The sequence below is a fragment of the Geotrypetes seraphini genome, chromosome 17 (assembly GCF_902459505.1).
Source record: "Geotrypetes seraphini chromosome 17, aGeoSer1.1, whole genome shotgun sequence".
Classification (NCBI taxonomy): domain Eukaryota; kingdom Metazoa; phylum Chordata; class Amphibia; order Gymnophiona; family Dermophiidae; genus Geotrypetes; species Geotrypetes seraphini.
The window spans coordinates 6744157-6762651 of NC_047100.1; the positions used below are offsets into that span (position 1 = coordinate 6744157).

Below are 18495 nucleotides of genomic sequence, written 5' to 3' on the forward strand. Positions count from 1 at the left end.
AAGTAATTTTTGTTTTATTTTTTTATGCAGTAGTTATCCTAACTTGAGCAACAAAGCAATCGAGGCTTTGTTAACGTTTGGATCTTTTTATCTTTGTGAACTTGGATTTTCAGCTCTGACAGAAATTAAATTAAAAAAAAGGAGAATGACTTCAGATGGTGGATGATGAAATAAATGACTGTTTGCTTGTCGACTATCAAGCCACGTTTTCTGTTATTTTGCATTCAAAAAACAAGCACATCCATCAAATTGATTAGCAATTCTATTCTATCAGCTTTAGTTTCACCGTTGTTACAATTGCCCATCCATAACTTAAAGAACTTTAAATAAAAACTCTCAAATTATTTTTTTGTTCATTTTGCAATTTTATCATTTCAATTATAATGTGCTGCAAAAAACATTTGCTCCTTTTAGTGTGCCGGAGCTGAAAAAGTTTGAGTGAGTCTAATCTAGACTCATTACCTTCCAGGGCCAAGATTAGATTGTGTCTTCAAGTGAAATTTAATAGTGAGTAGCCTCGGCCAGACTGGATTTAAAACCAATCTGTGATATTAACTGGAGAAGCTCTTATGCAACCCACTACTAAGCTGGGAACAGCAGTGGCAGTGAATTTGTTTGTTTTAACACAGTACAGTGTGTTCTTTTGCTGCACTGATGTGTTATTGTGATTGTCACTTTAATAAACTCAGAGGAAGTGAGGTTTCGAGAGAGACCTAAAGGAGTTTGTCATGACTTTCTGCTATAACAAAGCCACTAAGGGGTCTTTAAGATAAATCCCTTTAAACGAGGTGAAAAAAAAGCTCATAACAGAGTACCTCGAATACTGTGTGGAATTCTGGTCACTTCATCTCAAAAAAAAAAAAAAGATATAGCAGAATTAGAAAAGATACAGAAAAGGGTGACGAGAATGATGAAAGGGTTGAGACGACTTCCCAATACAGAAAGGCTAAAGTGATTAGAGCTCTTCAGCCTGGAGAAGAGGCAGCTCGGGGGAGATATGATAGAAGTCTCTGATACTGAGTGGAACGGAACAGGTAGATGTCAATCGCTTGTTCTCTTTCCAAAAGTACTAGGAATAGGGGGCATGCAATGCAGCTATTAAAACAAACTAGAGAAAATATTTCTTCACCCAGCATGTGATTAAACATGATGTATAACAGCTTAGCAGGGTTTTAAAAAGATTTAGATAACTTTCTAAAAGAAAAGTCCATGGACTTGGGGAAATCCATTGCTTATTCCTAGGATAAACAATATAAAATCTGTTTTACTCTTTGGGATCTTGCCATGTACTTGCGACCTGGGTTGGCCACTGGATACTGGGCTTGATGGACTTTCAGTCTGTCCCAGTATAGCAACTCTTATGTTGTTATGTAAAATATATTATATGGTCAGCCATTTGGTATATAAGTAGGCTTTTAGCTTTGGAAATGGGCCTTTCTTTCCTGTGATGAGTCTGGTTAGTCTGCTGTGTGATATAGAAAGACACAGTTCAAAGAGGTCAGGGAGAGGCAGGCTGTTCTGATGCCATATTTCTTAGATCCAGAGCCTGTGTGTTATCATTGTGTAAGGAAGTAAGTGTATTGAAAGCATTAGAAAATGGACCCATCCAGTGTGGAAACTTGTTTCCTTTATAAGCTTAAATAGTGTTTCAGCCTTTGTATAGATGTCTGTAGATCTTTTTTAATTTCTTTTTTTCTTATTTGCATTTGCATCTCTCTTGTATACAGTGCAGAGCTCTTACAGAAATGTGGAGACTTTAAAGGCTGTGATACCTTTTGATTGGGCCAGTGCATAAATGACCAAAAAATGAATACAGCCTGTGAGTTTATAGGCTCCACTTTCAGATAGGATCTGTTTCCTAATTTAGGAAACTGTAGAGCCCTGTAAATGTGCCAAAAAACTCTAGAAAGAATATTATAAAGCTAACCCTGTAGCAATTGGTGATTTTTTGTACACCTTTAGCATGTAGGGTCAGAATTTTCTTATACTGATATCTGAAGAAACTCTGTGTATAGTTTTGAGGAGGATCTCCTTCAGTTTCTCGCCTGTCTATTCTGTCCCACCCTAGCTCACTAAATGGATGTTGTATATGTATGAACAAGGAAAGATCTCTAGTTCTCACCCTAAAGGAATCCTAAGCAATATTTAGAGGAAAGATCAGATACTATTTCTCTGAATGTTCACTGGTGTAGATTTGTTTGAGGAGAAAAATTGTAGGAAAAAAACAGCATCAAACATTTGCTTCTTAACTTCTGTTTGCTCTGGGCTTTTTTGTTTTTCCGTGCAGTGGGAGAACCATAATAAAAGTTTGCAGCTGGAAGCACAGACGTATCAGCGAATTCAAGAAAAGATTCAGGAGAGGGTGATGAACAACCTGGGGACATGGATAGACTGGCAATACTTGCAAAATGCAGCAAAACTGCTCGCTAAGGTGCGTACAGTCAACAGACGTAGTCTCGATCTTTCCTGATCAGTTACATACACTTATTTATTATTATTATTAATAATATTTATTTTTAAAAATTATACACCACTTAAAAACCTAGGTGGTTTACAAACTAAACTAAACCTTAAGTTTATATACCGCATCATCTCCACAGATGTGGAGCTCGGCACGGTTTACAAGAACTTAAAATATAGGAAGAGAAGAAAAAAAAAAGGTTTACATGAACTTATATATAGAAGAGAAGAGTAACATATAAAATTATTAAAATCATTCCAAAACACATACAATAAAAAACAGTCTTAACACTTGCACTGCTGTCCAGCTCCCCACTTGCTCACATAAATGCACTAACAAATAACTGCGCCTTCAAACTTTTTTTTTTAAAATTAACCCGGCCTGCACATAAGCATAACTGACCTGGTAATGCGATCCAAAGTTTCACTCCTGAAAACACGGAGTCTCTAATTTTAGCATGAAGTACATTTGTGTCTCTGTCCACTGACAACCTCATATCACTGTCAGATCTTAATGCCCTCCCTGGATAGTATGGGGCTCATAATCGAAAGAGAAAAATGTCCAAAAATTGGCCTAAGTCGGCACTTGGATGAACATTTCTCAAAAATGTCCAAGCGCCGAAAATAAAAACGGGTTTTGGACTTATTTCTAAATGACCTAGGCCTTCATACTGCCGCTCAACGTCCAAAGCTAAATGGGGCGTTTTGGGAGGCGTGTCGGGGGCGGGAGTTGGGCGGGACGTGGGCCGGCTTAGACTTAGTCGTACAGCATGTATAACCGAAAGTTTAACAACAGTGCCTTGGACGTTGTGACTTAGACCATGTAAAACAAAAACCCACCTAAAGTCACCAGATAAGCACTGCAAACACATAACACAGACCCCCATCCCCATAAAAATTTTATTCACAACTTTAAATTTCAGCCTCCAGACCATCATCACCTGGCCGCCTGGCATAGGAAAGCCTAGTCGTCCAGTCCAGAGGCAGCTTAAGTCGTCTTGGGGGTGGGTTAGGGACCCATGCCCATAAGCCCCTGTAATCACTGCATTGATACTTAAACATTTGCACTCCCCTATACACCCCAAAACCCTTTTTTACTGGCATATAAGTGGCTCCTGCAGCCATAAGGGCTTTTGGGGTGGTAGATAAGTGGGCCTAAGGAATTCTGGAGGTGGTTTGGGGGCTCACCGTCACCTATAAGGGAGCTGTAGGGAAGAGAAGCCATGGCACCCTTTTTGTGAAGTTCACAGCAGTGCCCTGTTAGGTACTCCACTATTTAGGTGGCATGTCTGGATGTGCAGTCCTTCACTTTGCAGACCCCTCCCACGTCCAACAGGGCTTGTTCTAGGCATTTTGGACTTGGACGGAAATGTGGTATAAAGATGGATGATTTAGTGGCTTGGACGATCAGGTTGGCAGGACGTATAATTAGACGATTTTCGAAGTAAAAAAAAGTTGGATGTATCTTTTGAAAATGTGTCTTAGGCTCTTTTTAACTTTGGACGACTTGCAAGATGGATGTAAACGGACTTAGACGTCCCTTTCAATTATGCCCCTCCACACCTCTAACAGGTTTTGAAAACATACAGGGGCTACATGATACACCAACCTGATGAACTATTGACATCGCTTTATACTGTATGCTTAATTTAATACCTATAAGAGGAGAGAAACCAACTAATTCACTTTTTGAAAGTAGATATGATACGCTACTGGCATAAAAATATTTTACCCGCTCAATATGCGCTTATAAAATTGCTACTTCGTATACGTTTTTACGGGTAGGCACGTTGAAAGCGCAGAGAATGGACACAGTAAGGATGGTGTTGGCGTTCCTCTAAATATTTTATAAAATGTAGACATGTTTTGCTGATTTCTGTATGCATGCGATTACTTACAGGTGAAGTCCATCTGCCTTTCCCTCTAATAACATTACACTCTGGGTTCTGAAAGTAAGCAAGCTGGGACTGCCACCTCTGGCTTTGTTATCTGTTTACTCTGGGTTGGAATGGGAACGTCATCCATACTGACTATGAGGCCAGTGCCTGCTTTGATTCTTCAGTTCTTTGACTAACAAAGGCAGCAGTGAGCGTTTCCTGAAGCCCGTCTCGGTCTTAGCCTTTCCCTTAGGCAGCTGGGCTATTAAGAGTTCATAGCAGTGATGTATATAGCACAGAGGTCATGAAAAACTTATTTTCTAGATTGCTTCTCTCATTGCAGTGTCGTTACACTCTGCAGTACACGTATCCCTATGCATACTACATGGAGTCTGGTCCCAGGAAGAAGCTGGTAAGACTTGCTTGGCTTATTTTCTTCTTCCATAGGATGTATCTAAAAAAAATGATCGAAAGAGGGGAGTTGCTGTCTCTTAACAGCACAGATAGCAAAGTTGCTTCCCTGTAACAGGGGTTCTCCGTAGATAGCAGGGGAATGCAGCCACACTTGCCCACCCTCCATTCCCTCATTACAAATTGTTAACTAAGCTAGTGCCATAACTGACAGCTAAGGGGTGGAGCTCAAGAGGCATGGTGCCCGCACATGCTCAGTAGTAAAAAAAAGCAACAACAAACCTATGATATCTAGGGGAGAGCACCAGCATGCAGGCTCAGTCAGTGTGCCTGCATTTCCCCTGCATGTCTCCAGAGAAACAAATATTAACGTGAAAAATATTACTTACAAAATGAATTTTAAATAAAATTGTCATTTAATGTTTGTTTGAACATATTTTTTAAGAAAATGTTTAGTCTATTGTCACACAAATCCAAAGTTACGTATTTAAGGGATTCTGACTTTCTTTATCCATGTATGAATATAATCTCATTAGCTGTATTCTGTGTTGTACATCGGAAATAAGATGAGAATAGATAAGCCAAACTGTGCAGAAGTTGTAAAGCTTGTGATCTTCTAGACCCGAAATGCTGCACTTCACAGTGGCATGATGTTTGTGTTCTCTCGTTTTTCCCTCTTCCCCACTCATAACTTCTAGTTTGAGTACCAGCAAGCTCAGCTGGAAGCTGAAATCGAAAACCTCTCATGGAAAGTGGAGCGGGCAGACAGCTATGACCGAGGGGTAAGCAATTCTCTCCACTTACTCTCCAGTTCTACACGTCTTGAAACGAGCATTGTGTAAACTGTTGAGACATTTGCTTCTTTCCCCACAGCTAATGTGGAGAAAACTATTAACAGCATTGCAGATAACATGACGCATTTCACTTTCAACAACCCCTGCATTAGCTGCGAGGTTCAGTTTCCTCCCATTCTGGTTTATATGAGTGGCCTTCATAATAGTTTTGTCTCTCGTCGGCATACAAAATACTGAACCAGAGAAGAAAAGTACATGTAGGGTAGTTATTGATTGGGTATACAAACTGTTTATACATGCTTTACAAGAAGAGCTTCACTCTTGGTATTTCTCAGTACAGAAGACAATATCATATAAGACTTATCGTACTAAAGATGATGTTCTGAAGAATGCTTGATATGCACTTGTGAGGTGATTCCAGCAATTACAGAAACCACCTTTGTTGCCCCTTATCTTATATTTGTATTCTTCATCAGAGGTTATCATCATGTCTTCCATAAGTGTTCTTTTTTTTTTTTTAATACTTCTTTATTCATTTTTTGAATTATCCAAACAAGTGTACAATAAGTCAAAACATAAAATACAATTTCACTTGAATTTCCACAATCAACTCACAATAAGAATTACCCCTCTTCAAATATATTTGTATTTATCTAACACAATTTTATATAATCATATCCCTCTTATTTATCATAAAAATTATTAATCCCACCCTCCCACCCAACAAATATATATACTCATTGGGAATAAATACTATTATTTACTATAGTAATTTATTAATGGTTCCCACACTTCTTTAAATTTATTAAAATATCCTTTTCCATAAGTGTTCTGATAACACCACATCAGTGGAACCCAACCAATCTAGTTCCTTTCAGATTATTAAAAGTTCAATTCCTTAATTATTTTTCAATTTGTCCTATAAGGGGGGAAAAAAAGACCTCGTACAAGGAAGCAGACCTGATGTATCTTTAATGGTACTGCCTAACTATAATCACAGGTCAAAACCCCCCATTTCCATCTGTGTGAGTGAGCAAAATCAAACAAAAATCAATCATCTTTGCTTAAATCTTTATAAAGATTTAAGATAAGCGCTACTTCTTTGCATACAAAGATAATTGATTTTTGTTTGATTTTGCTCACTCACACGGATGGAAATGGAGGGTTTTGACCTGTGATTATAGTAAGGCAGTAAGTACCATTGAAGATACATCAAGTCTGCTTCCTTGTATGAGGTCTTTTTTCCCCCTTATAGGATAAATTGAAAAATAATTAAGAAATTGAACGCTTAATAATCTGAAAGGAACTAGATTTGGTTGGTTCCTATGTTGGTTGGGTTCCACTGATATGGTGTTATCTGTTTGTATTAGTTTAAGTGGACGTGACTCCATTTTGGGGGGGTTGATAGTTTCCATAAATGTTCCTCCATTTTCAATTCATGAACTACTTATGGAAAGCACGAGAAAATGTAGGAATTAGACTGTTTGTTTCTAAAGAAGAGACTTCTCCCAGAAAGATGCAGCAGACATCATTTGAATGTGCATGGGTCGCACTACTGCTTGAAGAGTTGAAAGCCAATTCTTTGAGTAGTATATAGGCATGCAAGCAGTCTGCTAAATTTTTGGCCTTGGCTAAGGAGAGCCTTTTGGTAGGGAACTTGAAATAATTGGCTTAACAGCATTTCCTCTTCCAGGACTTAGAAAATCAGATGCACATTGCAGAGCAACGGAGGCGAACGCTGCTGAAGGACTTTCATGACACATAAGGGGGAAAGGAGAGGAGATCTCTGGAGCAAGAGCAAAAGGCAAGACCCCATTGGTACTGCAAAAACCTCGCTTTGGTGTAGAAGAATGGAAGCAAAAGACACTTCTCCTCATACTTTCACCCCCCCTTGTCGCCACAAGAAAGAAGACACAGAAACAATTTAGCCCACTTCTGTTTTTCTCTTATCTTTCAGCTTTTCTTTCTGCCATAGTAGCAGCCCTGTTTCTAATTGGCACCTTTATGTTTTTAATGGCTGCTGTTGGGAGGGTGGGTAGGTAAGTCTTGGGGCTTTTTGTTCCTTTAAAGACGGCTGTTAATCGTATTAGATCATTACAACTTGTGTACTTTTCAAAGATTGTACAATTAAAGAAGAAAAAAAAGAACAAAACTAGAATAACAAGAAAAATCTTTTTAACAACACATTGGCATTGGAGTGTTTTTTTTTTTATTCATGTTGTCAAACCTTGTTCATCTCTGAAGCAGTTTTTATATGCTGAAGTGATGCCTTTTATCCTCCTAATGCAGGGTCTTGAATAAATGTGCTTTGCAGCAGTAATCTGTGATTTCACTAGGTAAACAACTGCTGTTTTGGCCTGTTCTTTGATCCCTGATATGTACAGCAACTCTTTTCCTTTTAGCATGAAAGCTTCATGTTCTGCATCAGAAACAGAAGCATTGGCACATGTGAAGGGGGAGGGACACTCAAGGTGACATTGTGAATATCCTTCTTGTCCTGTTTCATCCTGGTTAGCTAATGTGATTGTAGCTGATTTTTGGGTTACATATTTGATGCAATTGATTGACTGACCTGGCTCTGTATTGCTGAGGTATTCCCAGTGTCTTGAACTCTAGGACAGGTATGGCAGATTATTTTATGCAAAAAATGTGAGCATTTTTTAACCGTGCTGAGACTTTAGCAGTTCTATGCTTCTTCTCGCTGGTCAGTACTGGAGATTGCACTGGTAATACTTTAGCTGGCATTTGGTTTTTCCAGGTTTTCTTGAACTGAGCGCAGAACAAACTGATAGACCACTCTTTTGAGGCTAAAGCTAATCTCATCTTTGTTCATAATTCATTTTTCCTGAGATTTGAATGTAACGTTGGAACCCTAAACAATCCTGTTCTCTGCTTGGAGTATAAACCTAATTTCAGATGTGCTGGGAGTTAACAAAATTGGTGCATACTGGAATGGTTTATTGTAGCATAATGCCATGTGTAAGAATTAATTTGGGGGACTAGATTTTAGTTTGTAATAGCGAGGATCCACTCTGTTCACCAGCTGACATTGTAGTGTATCTGTCAAACCAGGCTTCTTCTTTTTACCTCCCCCTTATATGATCTCCTGTTTTATTTTACTGAATACCATTGCCAAACCATGTTAAACTTGAACACCGCAGAAAACTTGGAATAATAGTAACCAATTAATAAAGGTGGTATAATTTTACCTTCAGTGCTGGAAATGTATCACAAAAGCAAATGATTTAATTGATGTTATTTTGACTGTGTAGTGTTTTCTATAAATAATTTCAACAATATCTGCAGTAAAGTATGCTGCCCACTTGAATGCACAGATAAAAAGCTTAAATACAACAGTAGCATCTTTTGTTTTGTTTTATTCTGTTGGACCAACACTATATTTACTTCTGAACAGTATTTGTGTATGCTTTAGAGAACTTTTTTTCTGGTAAAACTTTGACTTAAATATTCAGCATGAAAGAAGATTTTGGTTTGTGTATCTCTCTCTTGTGCCATGTTTTAATTTTATAATCTCAATCCATGGATTCAATTCACTGTTGTCACCACATTGTGCCATTAAAACAGGGTGTTGAGCCCGTCAGCTTTTCTGTTCTTCTGAAAAGCTATAAATCTCATGATTAACTTGTCTGTGCCATATTCAGTTATTAATACTCCGTTAATTTTAAGTAAACGATTTAAAAAATGACTGACCAAAATTCTCTACTAAGTCAGTCAAACCTCTTAAAGTTTCTACTGTGGATCTTCAGATGGCCACCATGAGCTTCAAGTTTTCAAGCTCAATCATGCTGCCAAAGTCTTCATAGGTCCATATTTTTATAATTATTATACAGTACTCCCCATGAATTTCAGGGGAGTACTGAAAAGGTGCTGCTAACCTTTTCATAATACTGACCTCGCAACAACCCAATTGCTGTATATAATATAGGTTTATTAGTAATAGACAGCTTTCATGGAACAACAAAGTACAGCACATTGAGTCAATGGATAACAGAGTGGCCAGCTTCTGTTTATGGATCCATCCTAAAGTTAAGTCAGCCGGTATGCAACTTATATACATTTAGTTCAGTAGCCTAGAGCCCTACCTAGTTACAGATTACATACTCCCTTTCTATTGGTTTGTCACATTTATCATTTCTATTGATTGTATGGTCTACATACTTATCACGGAGCCATATTGAAGCATGATGTCACCTAGTGTCAAAATCTGACACACCTCTCTATTTTCCCTGACAATGCATTCTTAATGCTACGTTCAATAACTTCTGAGAGTAGGCCCCCCTCCCTTCCTTCCTGAGCTTGATTGTTGATTGTCAGCATTTCTGATATCGTTTGGTATGGCACTTTGTTTTGGTTTGTCTTCTGGAAAGTCCCGAAATGCTGCTACTGTCAGCAGATATTTGCCAGTTACTGGGGCAAAGATGAACCTTTTACATAAGCATATTGCTTCTTGCTGACAGGGAGAGATATGATTGTCCAGAAACTAGAATTCGATAGCACAATGTCTCTCTTAAAAATATAACTTTTGGGGTCTCATAGGGGTCTTCACCTTCATTCTCATGACGGTCTTATTCCCTATTCTTCCTCAGTAGGAACTTTAAGAGGTTTGACTGACATTAAGGGAATACTAGTTGAGAATTTTGGTCATTCATTTTTAAAGCTATTTACTTAAAATTATGGAGTGTTAATAATAGAATATGTTTTAATTTTATACTGAGATAATCTTGCAAGGAAGAGGCATATTAAGGTGATGAGCCACTGTTGAGTTTTCACTCCATCTGAATTGTATCGTATACATTAAGAGGCTTCCATTTTTTCAGAGCTCTTAAGTTCTTTTCCAAGCAAGCATGGTAATCTTTCATTTTGTTGATTTATAATGGAAATGTCCATAAACAATTATAAGCCAGGTAAACTTGGGGAAAACCACAGCTGATCCCTGGGTGTGTGCAGCAAGGAATGGGTACTTGCCCACTGTCAGGGATAGGATGTTAGCTTAATGAATCTTTAGATAAGACCACCCATGGTATGTGTTATGTTCTTATGGAAATGAGAAACTTCTTGTCTAGTAGAAATATCTGCTGCACCTGCGAGTAATTTTTCTTCAGCTATCACTGGAAAAGAATGAGCTAAAAATAGTTATATAGATACATAGATTATTTTATTGAGTGGTTGCTTTGTTTACAGAATGATTGACTTAAAAAAAGTTGATGCATAATCATAAGCCACTAAGTTTAGTTTACGTATCTTTTAAAATACTATTATTCCCAGTTTCCAACTGAGACGGCAGCTTGGAAAGCTACTCGTGAAAGAGTAGTTTAATGGTTAGAGCAACAGACTGAGAACAGGGAAAGCCAGGGTTCAAATTCCACTGCTGCTCTTTATGACTTTGGCTAAGTCACTTAACCCATCCTTTGCCTCAAGCACAAAATTAGACTGTAAGCGCGCTAGGGACAGGAAAATACCTACTGTATCTGAATGTAACTTACTTTGCAATACTACTGAAATGGTGTATGCTAATTCCAAATAAACACATAAAAACAAAATATTTAGGTCCTCGGCATGCCTTACTGCACTATGGATAAAGCTGCAATACTGCAAGACATGTTAGAAAGCATTAAAACTAATTAAATCAATTAAGCCCTTTCTAACTTTTGATTTCCAAAGAACACCTAATATTTAAAGTCATTGAAAACTCTTCCTACAAAGCTATTCTTACCTGTTACAATTGAACTTATTTGGAATGTGGTGTTGATCTGCTAATCATTAGAATCCTATGTAGATGAGATGCTTTGTTTGCAAAATATAAATATAACATAACCACTAAAGAGAGAAGACTGGTGAAAAAGGAAAAGTATTTATTAACGGGAAGCTTGACTTGAATAGGATAAGAAAAAGGATGCAGAGGAGGAGACCCAGGAATAAGATCAAGAGAGCAAATGAGTAAATTGCTCAAATTAATCTTATTGGATATATCATGTCATAACAGGACTATCTAAACCCATAAGGGATTCCACAGCCGCAATGGAGTATGCCTGACCTAAAGATTGCATGTACTGGGTCTCTTAGGTTTTCAGAAATCCATAACTGGCTTTAGGATCCCTAGAACAGGTTTAGGAAGAAGTAATGCAACAAAGTAATGAGCTGTAGTCCATACTTTATGGTAATCTGTCCTAGACAAAATCTGAAATGTCTTTTTTTGTATAAACCCCATCGTCTGACTCATCCAAGAAAATAGTCTTGATCTTAATTTTTATATAGCTGAAGAGTTGGAAATAAAACTAAATCCAATGTGTGTTCTGGTCATAGCTTTATTCAGAATTGTGCTTCATTCCTGTCTCCGTTCTCCCTCCTCACCCGAAATAGCTCATGATGTTACTTGCTGTTCTTATGAGGAAAGGCTGTCTTCAAAGTCCAAAATATTTTCCCCTGTTCTACACCCCCCCCCCCCAGCCTTGCTGAATTTATGCAGGCAAAATCTGTCTGCACCAACTTTGCCACTTAGAGAGGCAAATTTAGGCGTAGATTTATTCAAGTGTACCTCTAATGCCTTTTACTAAAGAGTGGTACTATGCCCCCCACTTTTAATTATTTTGAGAGTGCTAGCAGATGCACAGAGTCACAAAGGCCACAAGCAGAAATTGACCCTTGATACTCCAGAATCAAAGAGCAACCAAAAACAAGAATGCTGTAGAAAAGATGTCCAAGATGCAGGCTTTATTGAAGACACAGTCATAAAATCCACATAATAAAATGTCTAGGACGCATAAGATGGGAACTATGGACCCAACACGGTCCGTGTTTCGACGACCCTGTCTTCCTCAGGGGTCCCTAAGAGTCGTAAGTCAAAGAACATGGATCAAAGGCTGAGAAGAATCCTGTTCGAGAGCTCTGCGCGATTGTTCTCAGCCTTTGTTCCACGTTCTTTGACTTAGGACTCTTAGGAAGACATGGTCGTCGAAACAAGAACCATGTTGGGTCCTAGCCATCTTAGGATGTGGCTTTTATGAGTGTATCTTCAATAAAGCCTGCATCTTGCACGTCTTCTCCACAGCGTTTTTGTTTTCAGAGTCACAAAGGAGACAGTCCCTGCTCTGTAGAACTTACCAGCCAAACAGGATGCCAGGAAGGGAATACAGTTAGGGGCTAAAAGTGTCTCAGACTAGGGAAGGACTAACTGGCAAGCCTTGAAGGGAAAGGTTAATGTGAAGCATGTTCCTTTCTGGTCCAGGAGAGGAGGGAAAGAGAACTGGTTCACGGAGCTAGACCCCTCTCTGAACGGAGGGACCGGACACGCACGGAAGGATGGAGCGGGAGGCGCGCGCCTTGCCTGAGCGTTTCCTAGCAACAGCCTCCTGGTCCTCCGGCCACGCCCCCCAACTCTCGCGAGCCGCGCTTCCAGCCGGTCTCCAAGGGCAACGGCGCAGCCTCGCCTCTGCGTCGCCTGCCTCGCCGTGTCGGACACGGCGGCGGCAGCGGCTCCGCGCTCTTCCTTCGGGCGGGGACATGGGGACCCCCCGGGAGGCGGCGGCGGCGGAGGATGAGGCAGTTGAAGAGCAGCGGCGGCGGGGTGTGGGATGCGGGGACTCGCCGCTGGACGGGCCCGAGCTGGTGATGGGCGCCAAGGAGCGCCTGGGCCTGCACAAGAACTCGGTCTGCTCGCGCTCCTACTTCGTGGTCGTCATGGTGTTCGTGCACGTGTACATCGTCAATGTCATCGCGCTGCTGCTTTACGTCTACTACAGCAACAGCAATCACCACGGCGACGGCGGCGGCGGCGCCCGCGCGGGGGACGTCGCCGCCCCCCCACCGAGCTCGCCCACCCCCGCACCTTCGACGCTGGAGCCGATCTCGCGCTTGGTCGAGGTGACGCCCCTCGCGCACCTGCGCCGCCTGGAAGGCATCAAGGCAAGGACAGGGCCGCCTCTTGTCATTAGTAGCGTTCATCTCGAATAAGCTTTAAAAAAAAAAAAATCCAGCCTCCGGTGCATGCGCAATGGATCGCTCCTGCTCAGCTACAGTGCAAGCCCTGTAAGTCTTTAGCACTTCCAGGACATGAAAAGCTACCTGCAGGGAAGGGGTAAAACACGGACCTGGCGGATCCGGTTTCAAGATTTCATGACTGCAGCTTATCTCGGGCCCGTGGGCTTTTTGCTAATTAACCCGATCGTCCCTTTCTCCAGATCTCTCCCTCCGCGCCCATTCCGAGAGCCCCTGCTATATGACACTGGATGGCAAATAGCTGGGGTTTGGGGGTTTTTTTTTTTTAAAAAATGTGTGCAAATGTCTGTAGTGCACCTGACCTCGCGGACCTCATGGATCTGAACTGCACATCCTTAAAAATCCGAGGTCTGTGCCACTTTTAGTCTCAGCATAGCTCTGACAGACCTCTGTGACAATTTAGGTCTGACCGGTGCTAATGTATTCCCTCACTATGCTGAGACTAAAAGTGGCACAGACCTCAGGGCAAAAGTTTTGCCACTTTTAGTCTCAGCATAGTGAGGAAATACATTAGCATCCGTCAGACCTAAATTGTCATAGAGGTCTGTCAGAGCCATAACCTATGTTGAGACTAAAAGTGGCACGGACCTTGGATTTTTAAGGATGTGAGGTTTTAGAGGTCCGTGTTTTACCCCCTTCCCCTACCTGCATGACTTCGGGAAACATAGCACTGTGTGACCGCAGTTCAAGGCGGAATAAGCTCCCTGCCTGTGTTGAGATCCTGTTTAAAAAGCAGTTTAAATGGTGTGATGTTATGCCTCCTTTCCTGCTCTTTAACGCATTGAGTAAAGTTTCATGAAATACTACATCGTGGTAATTAATGTCTTCATCTTTATGCATCTAGGTTGGTCACAAACAGAAGGTGGATCTTGTTCCCAACAAAATACATTATTTGAAAACTCTCAGCTTGAAACCTCTCCTGTTTGGTAAGAGATCCAGGGCATCACTGTTAATAGTACAGCTAGTTATAGCATTTCAAATAAAAAGGGATGTCACTGATCTTGTTGATGTATTAATGCTCAAATTGAAAGCTTTCTGTTCTATTTTGGGTTAGAGAGCAATGACAATATAGTTGTTACTTATATATGAGTTGTTTGGCGATTCCCTCCTGTAATACACATTTTTATTGTTATAGATACTTTTATCCTCAACCCAAAATGACATAATCTGGCTTAAGGGCAGCACTGTACACTGACAGATTTTAATTCATGGACCTAGCTTCTGCTTCTTGGGACTAGTCAGAGCTGGGGATTCTGTGATGGTAGCATTCAGAATTATCAGATGGAATGTATCCCAATCGTTACTCAAAACAAGACCTGTAGGCTGAACTTTAAGGTGCTTAACACTATGGTGAATAATGCTGCTTTTGAACGGCTGGGCTCTTTCAAGCCAGTTTTCTGTTAGTTTGGTTTAAAGATAGAATGTATTTACAGTAATAAAACTGTTCATGAATCGGAGAGGGCAAAGGGGAGAAAATAAGAGGTAAAATTGTATGATTGCCATAGTTCTAAGTTTTGGGTATTAACTGTATTTCTGTTTAAATCTAATGTGGTGGCTCATAAGAAAAATAAGAAATTACTTTTGGCAATTGTTCATTTGGAATTGCTTATAGCAGTTCTAGGAAATGAGAACCTAAAAATTGTATTTGTTCAAAAGTTTTGTTATGAATAAGTTCAGTAAAATATTTTATGTCAGAATGTTTGTATAAATATTAATCGAAGAATATGGTCACCGACAGTGGATGTGTATGTTTGTGCAGTAGGAGAAGCTTCTAGTAAATATGATATCATTCTGCTTCCTCTCTCTATGAGCATCTCCAAAATATGCTTGCAGCCTTGTAAATAATTATTCATGATAAGACATTTCTCATAACAATAGCCAGACTAAACAGAACTTCTGCATGGTTAAGTACTATCTATAATTCTAGCAAAAACCTGGCTTCATAGTTGCAAAGTATCACTCTAGTAACACTGGTGCTTTATCAGTAGTAGCACTGGTGCTTTATCAGTGCTATCCTAACTGCATGTTCTAACAAACAGGGGTGGATCAGTGTTTCAAATTTCATATCATTAAGTAGCTACTGTAGTTTTTTATCTTCTTGTTAGGCTCAGGGTAGAATGTGCATTATAAAGGAAAATATGAGATAATACTTTACCATTAATAAAATATTATTTCAGAATAATACTTTTGTTTAATATACTAGTATGTCTATGCACAGCTATTTAAAAGTTGGACAGTGGCCAGAGCTGTGAGACGTGAGGATTTCTACATTCTCCAGGGCTGTAGCTAATCAGAAACTTCTTCTGATATGGTAAAGGTCAGAGCATTTAGTAAAAGGGCCCCTTTGTGGTGGTGTCCTAAAATACTTGCATTAATCACAGAGACTAGCATACAAAACAAATGATCATTTACTATACAAACAATGTACATTTACAGAACTGAAAACCAATAAGGTTCTGCTGCTCAGTTTCCTGTGTCGCTGTATCAAACAATGCAAAGAAAAAACACCCCATGGGCAAAATACACTTCTTGTTGTTCCTCTGTAGCTATGTCAGTCCTGTTTGCAAGCTGAGATAAATAAGTTCTTTTGAACTAATTATGCTTTTATATATAGATAACATGTTTTTTCACTATTTTCCATCACTTAAATTAGTCCATTAATCATCATTTAAAATAAATGATACCTGTGTCCAAAACTTGACAGCAGTTTTTTTTTTTGTACATGTATTACAGCCTAGCAATAAGAGTTGATACTGAACATTGCAAAAACATGGATCTGCAGGAGTAATGAAGCATTCCTTAATTTCTTAAGGAAAAAAAGATATCAATAGTTTGAAATATGCAGCTAGTAGAATATTAGAGAGAGAGATTTATTTTAATCAATTCTTCACTCTGTAGACCTTTATATTCGGCACCTGTGGTGCTTCCATTTCCTAATAGCGACCTGCAGGTTCTTGTTTTTCTTGTGCCAGGCATAAGCTTTATTTGCCACCACCTTGTCAGCCTGTACTGCCCCACTAATGACATAATATCCTGAACGGGTGCCTCGCATGATGTTGTGGACACAGGTGGCATCCAGATCCAGCCACTGCTGAAGCCTTGGGAGGATCTGAGCCTTGAGCAGGGGGCCGTGCTTCACCACCTCCACCTGAGAATCCAGGTCAAATTCAAAGATTGTGCTGGAGCTCATGTTCTTCTTGGAGATCTTAATTTTCACAGCTGCCAGAAGCAAATGTTACATACTTAGTTGTACCTTATTTAATGAGGCATGTACCCTCCATCAGAAATATTTTTGTTTATTAGTATCATGCATTGCTACCAAATCCAGCTCACAAGAAATTCAGCATTTTAGCCTTAGATAAAGATTTGTAGAGTCAATAATTACATCATCAACTTTTTGAAAATGTTGCACTTTAGTTTAAATTTAGTGTTAGTGGACATGTAGCCCTGTACTTACTGAAATCATTATTGCAGAAGGTGTCCAGAATCTCCTTTGTTGAACTTGCTTCTTCTAACTCACAGTCCCTGCAGCTTGCTCTGGGTACTGCTGTAACATAGAACCCAGTTATAATAATTGTACAGGCAAAAGGCTTGCACCCCACCTGCATGTTGTTTTCGGCAAACTGTCCTGGAATCTGCATGATCTTTCTCCAAATGAGCATAAGTAACTTGATCAAACTTTAAACCACCCACACTCGCTAACAAACAGCATTATAAGAACATAAACATAGCCTTCTGGGTCAGACCAATGGTCCATCAAGACCAATAGCCTGTTCTCACAGTGGCCAATCCAGGTCACTAGTACCTGGCCAAAACCCAAAGTGTAGCAATATTCCATGCTACCAATATAGGGCAAGCAGTGGCTTCCCCCATGTCATTCTCAATAACAGACTATGGACTTTTCCTCCAGGAACTTGTCCAAACCTTTCTTCAAACCAGCATAGTGATGATTCAGCCGTTGCTGCAAATCTTTGTATTAAACCTGGTACGCAGAGTTAAAATCACTAGTCATGATCCTGTTCCTCCTTTTTCATGTCTTCAGTTTGATCTTGTTCTATGTTTATCAGACATTTTTAAACGTGGCAGGTTGTTCCTAAGCCTACAGACAGTGTTTCACTAGCATCATTTGTCTGTTGGTATTTTTACTTATCTAGGCTATGTCATTTGAGGCTTTTTTTACATTCTAAATGGTCTACTAAAATGTATTGTTGCAGGTCTTAAAGTCTTTATGGCCCTGATTCTATATTGGCACCGATTCTATAGAATTTAGGTGGCCATTATAGAATCGTGCTTAGCGTCACCTAAGTGTGTTTAGGCAACACTCAGCATCCTAACATTTAAGTGCACCATATTTATGCCAGGGTTTTCTTTGCCTAAAGTGAGGCGCCAGTATTGGAGCATAACAGCACCTAATTCACAAAGAGCGCCTAACGCCCATGATCCACCCCCTAACCACGTCCACTTTTAGTGGAGGCGCTTTGGGCTAGGCACCTACTTTTTATAGAATCCAGCTTTTTGAGTTAGACGCCTAACTTTCAATTAAGTCCAGTTGTGAAATGGTGGGTGCCAATATTGGCACTGATTAAGCCAGTGCATCACAAACTGCCATGGCACACTAGTGTATCCCCCCCCCCTCCCCTCCCCCCCCCCTCAGGGCCTCAGCTGGAGGACATCCACTCATGCGCGTGATGTCATCACATTGACATCCAGGCATTGCCGGATGGCCTCCAGCCACAACCCCGAGATTAGTATGTCGCAGCTTAAAAAGTTTGTGACATACTGGATTAAACCTATTGATCGATTAACTTAGGCGCCAATCTCAGAGCCTAACTTTAGGAAGACTTTATGGAATCAAAGCTTGCCTTCATTTTGCTCTATTTCTATGTAATTGTAAACCAGGCGACCCCGTGGCAGCAAAGGCATAGTTTGGAGTAGGT

At 40.0% G+C, this 18495-nt stretch overlaps 2 protein-coding genes across 2 annotated transcripts in view; both read left to right on the forward strand.

The window, feature by feature from the left end:
- The window catches only part of ARIH2 (ariadne RBR E3 ubiquitin protein ligase 2), a 28190-nt gene extending 18795 nt beyond the window's left edge, over window positions 1-9395 (forward strand). The window contains exons 12-15 of the mRNA XM_033925989.1: window positions 2288-2431; window positions 4681-4749; window positions 5447-5530; window positions 7236-9395. Coding sequence (XP_033781880.1) covers window positions 2288-2431; window positions 4681-4749; window positions 5447-5530; window positions 7236-7307 — 369 coding nt within the window. The 3' untranslated portion in view covers window positions 7308-9395. The remainder of the gene's footprint in view (window positions 1-2287; window positions 2432-4680; window positions 4750-5446; window positions 5531-7235) is intronic.
- Window positions 9396-12994: 3599 nt separating this feature from the next.
- P4HTM (prolyl 4-hydroxylase, transmembrane) overlaps window positions 12995-18495 on the forward strand; it is a 30418-nt gene continuing 24917 nt past the window's right edge. Inside the window, exons 1-2 of the mRNA XM_033926596.1 lie at window positions 12995-13465; window positions 14403-14484. Coding sequence (XP_033782487.1) covers window positions 13064-13465; window positions 14403-14484 — 484 coding nt within the window. The 5' untranslated portion in view covers window positions 12995-13063. The remainder of the gene's footprint in view (window positions 13466-14402; window positions 14485-18495) is intronic.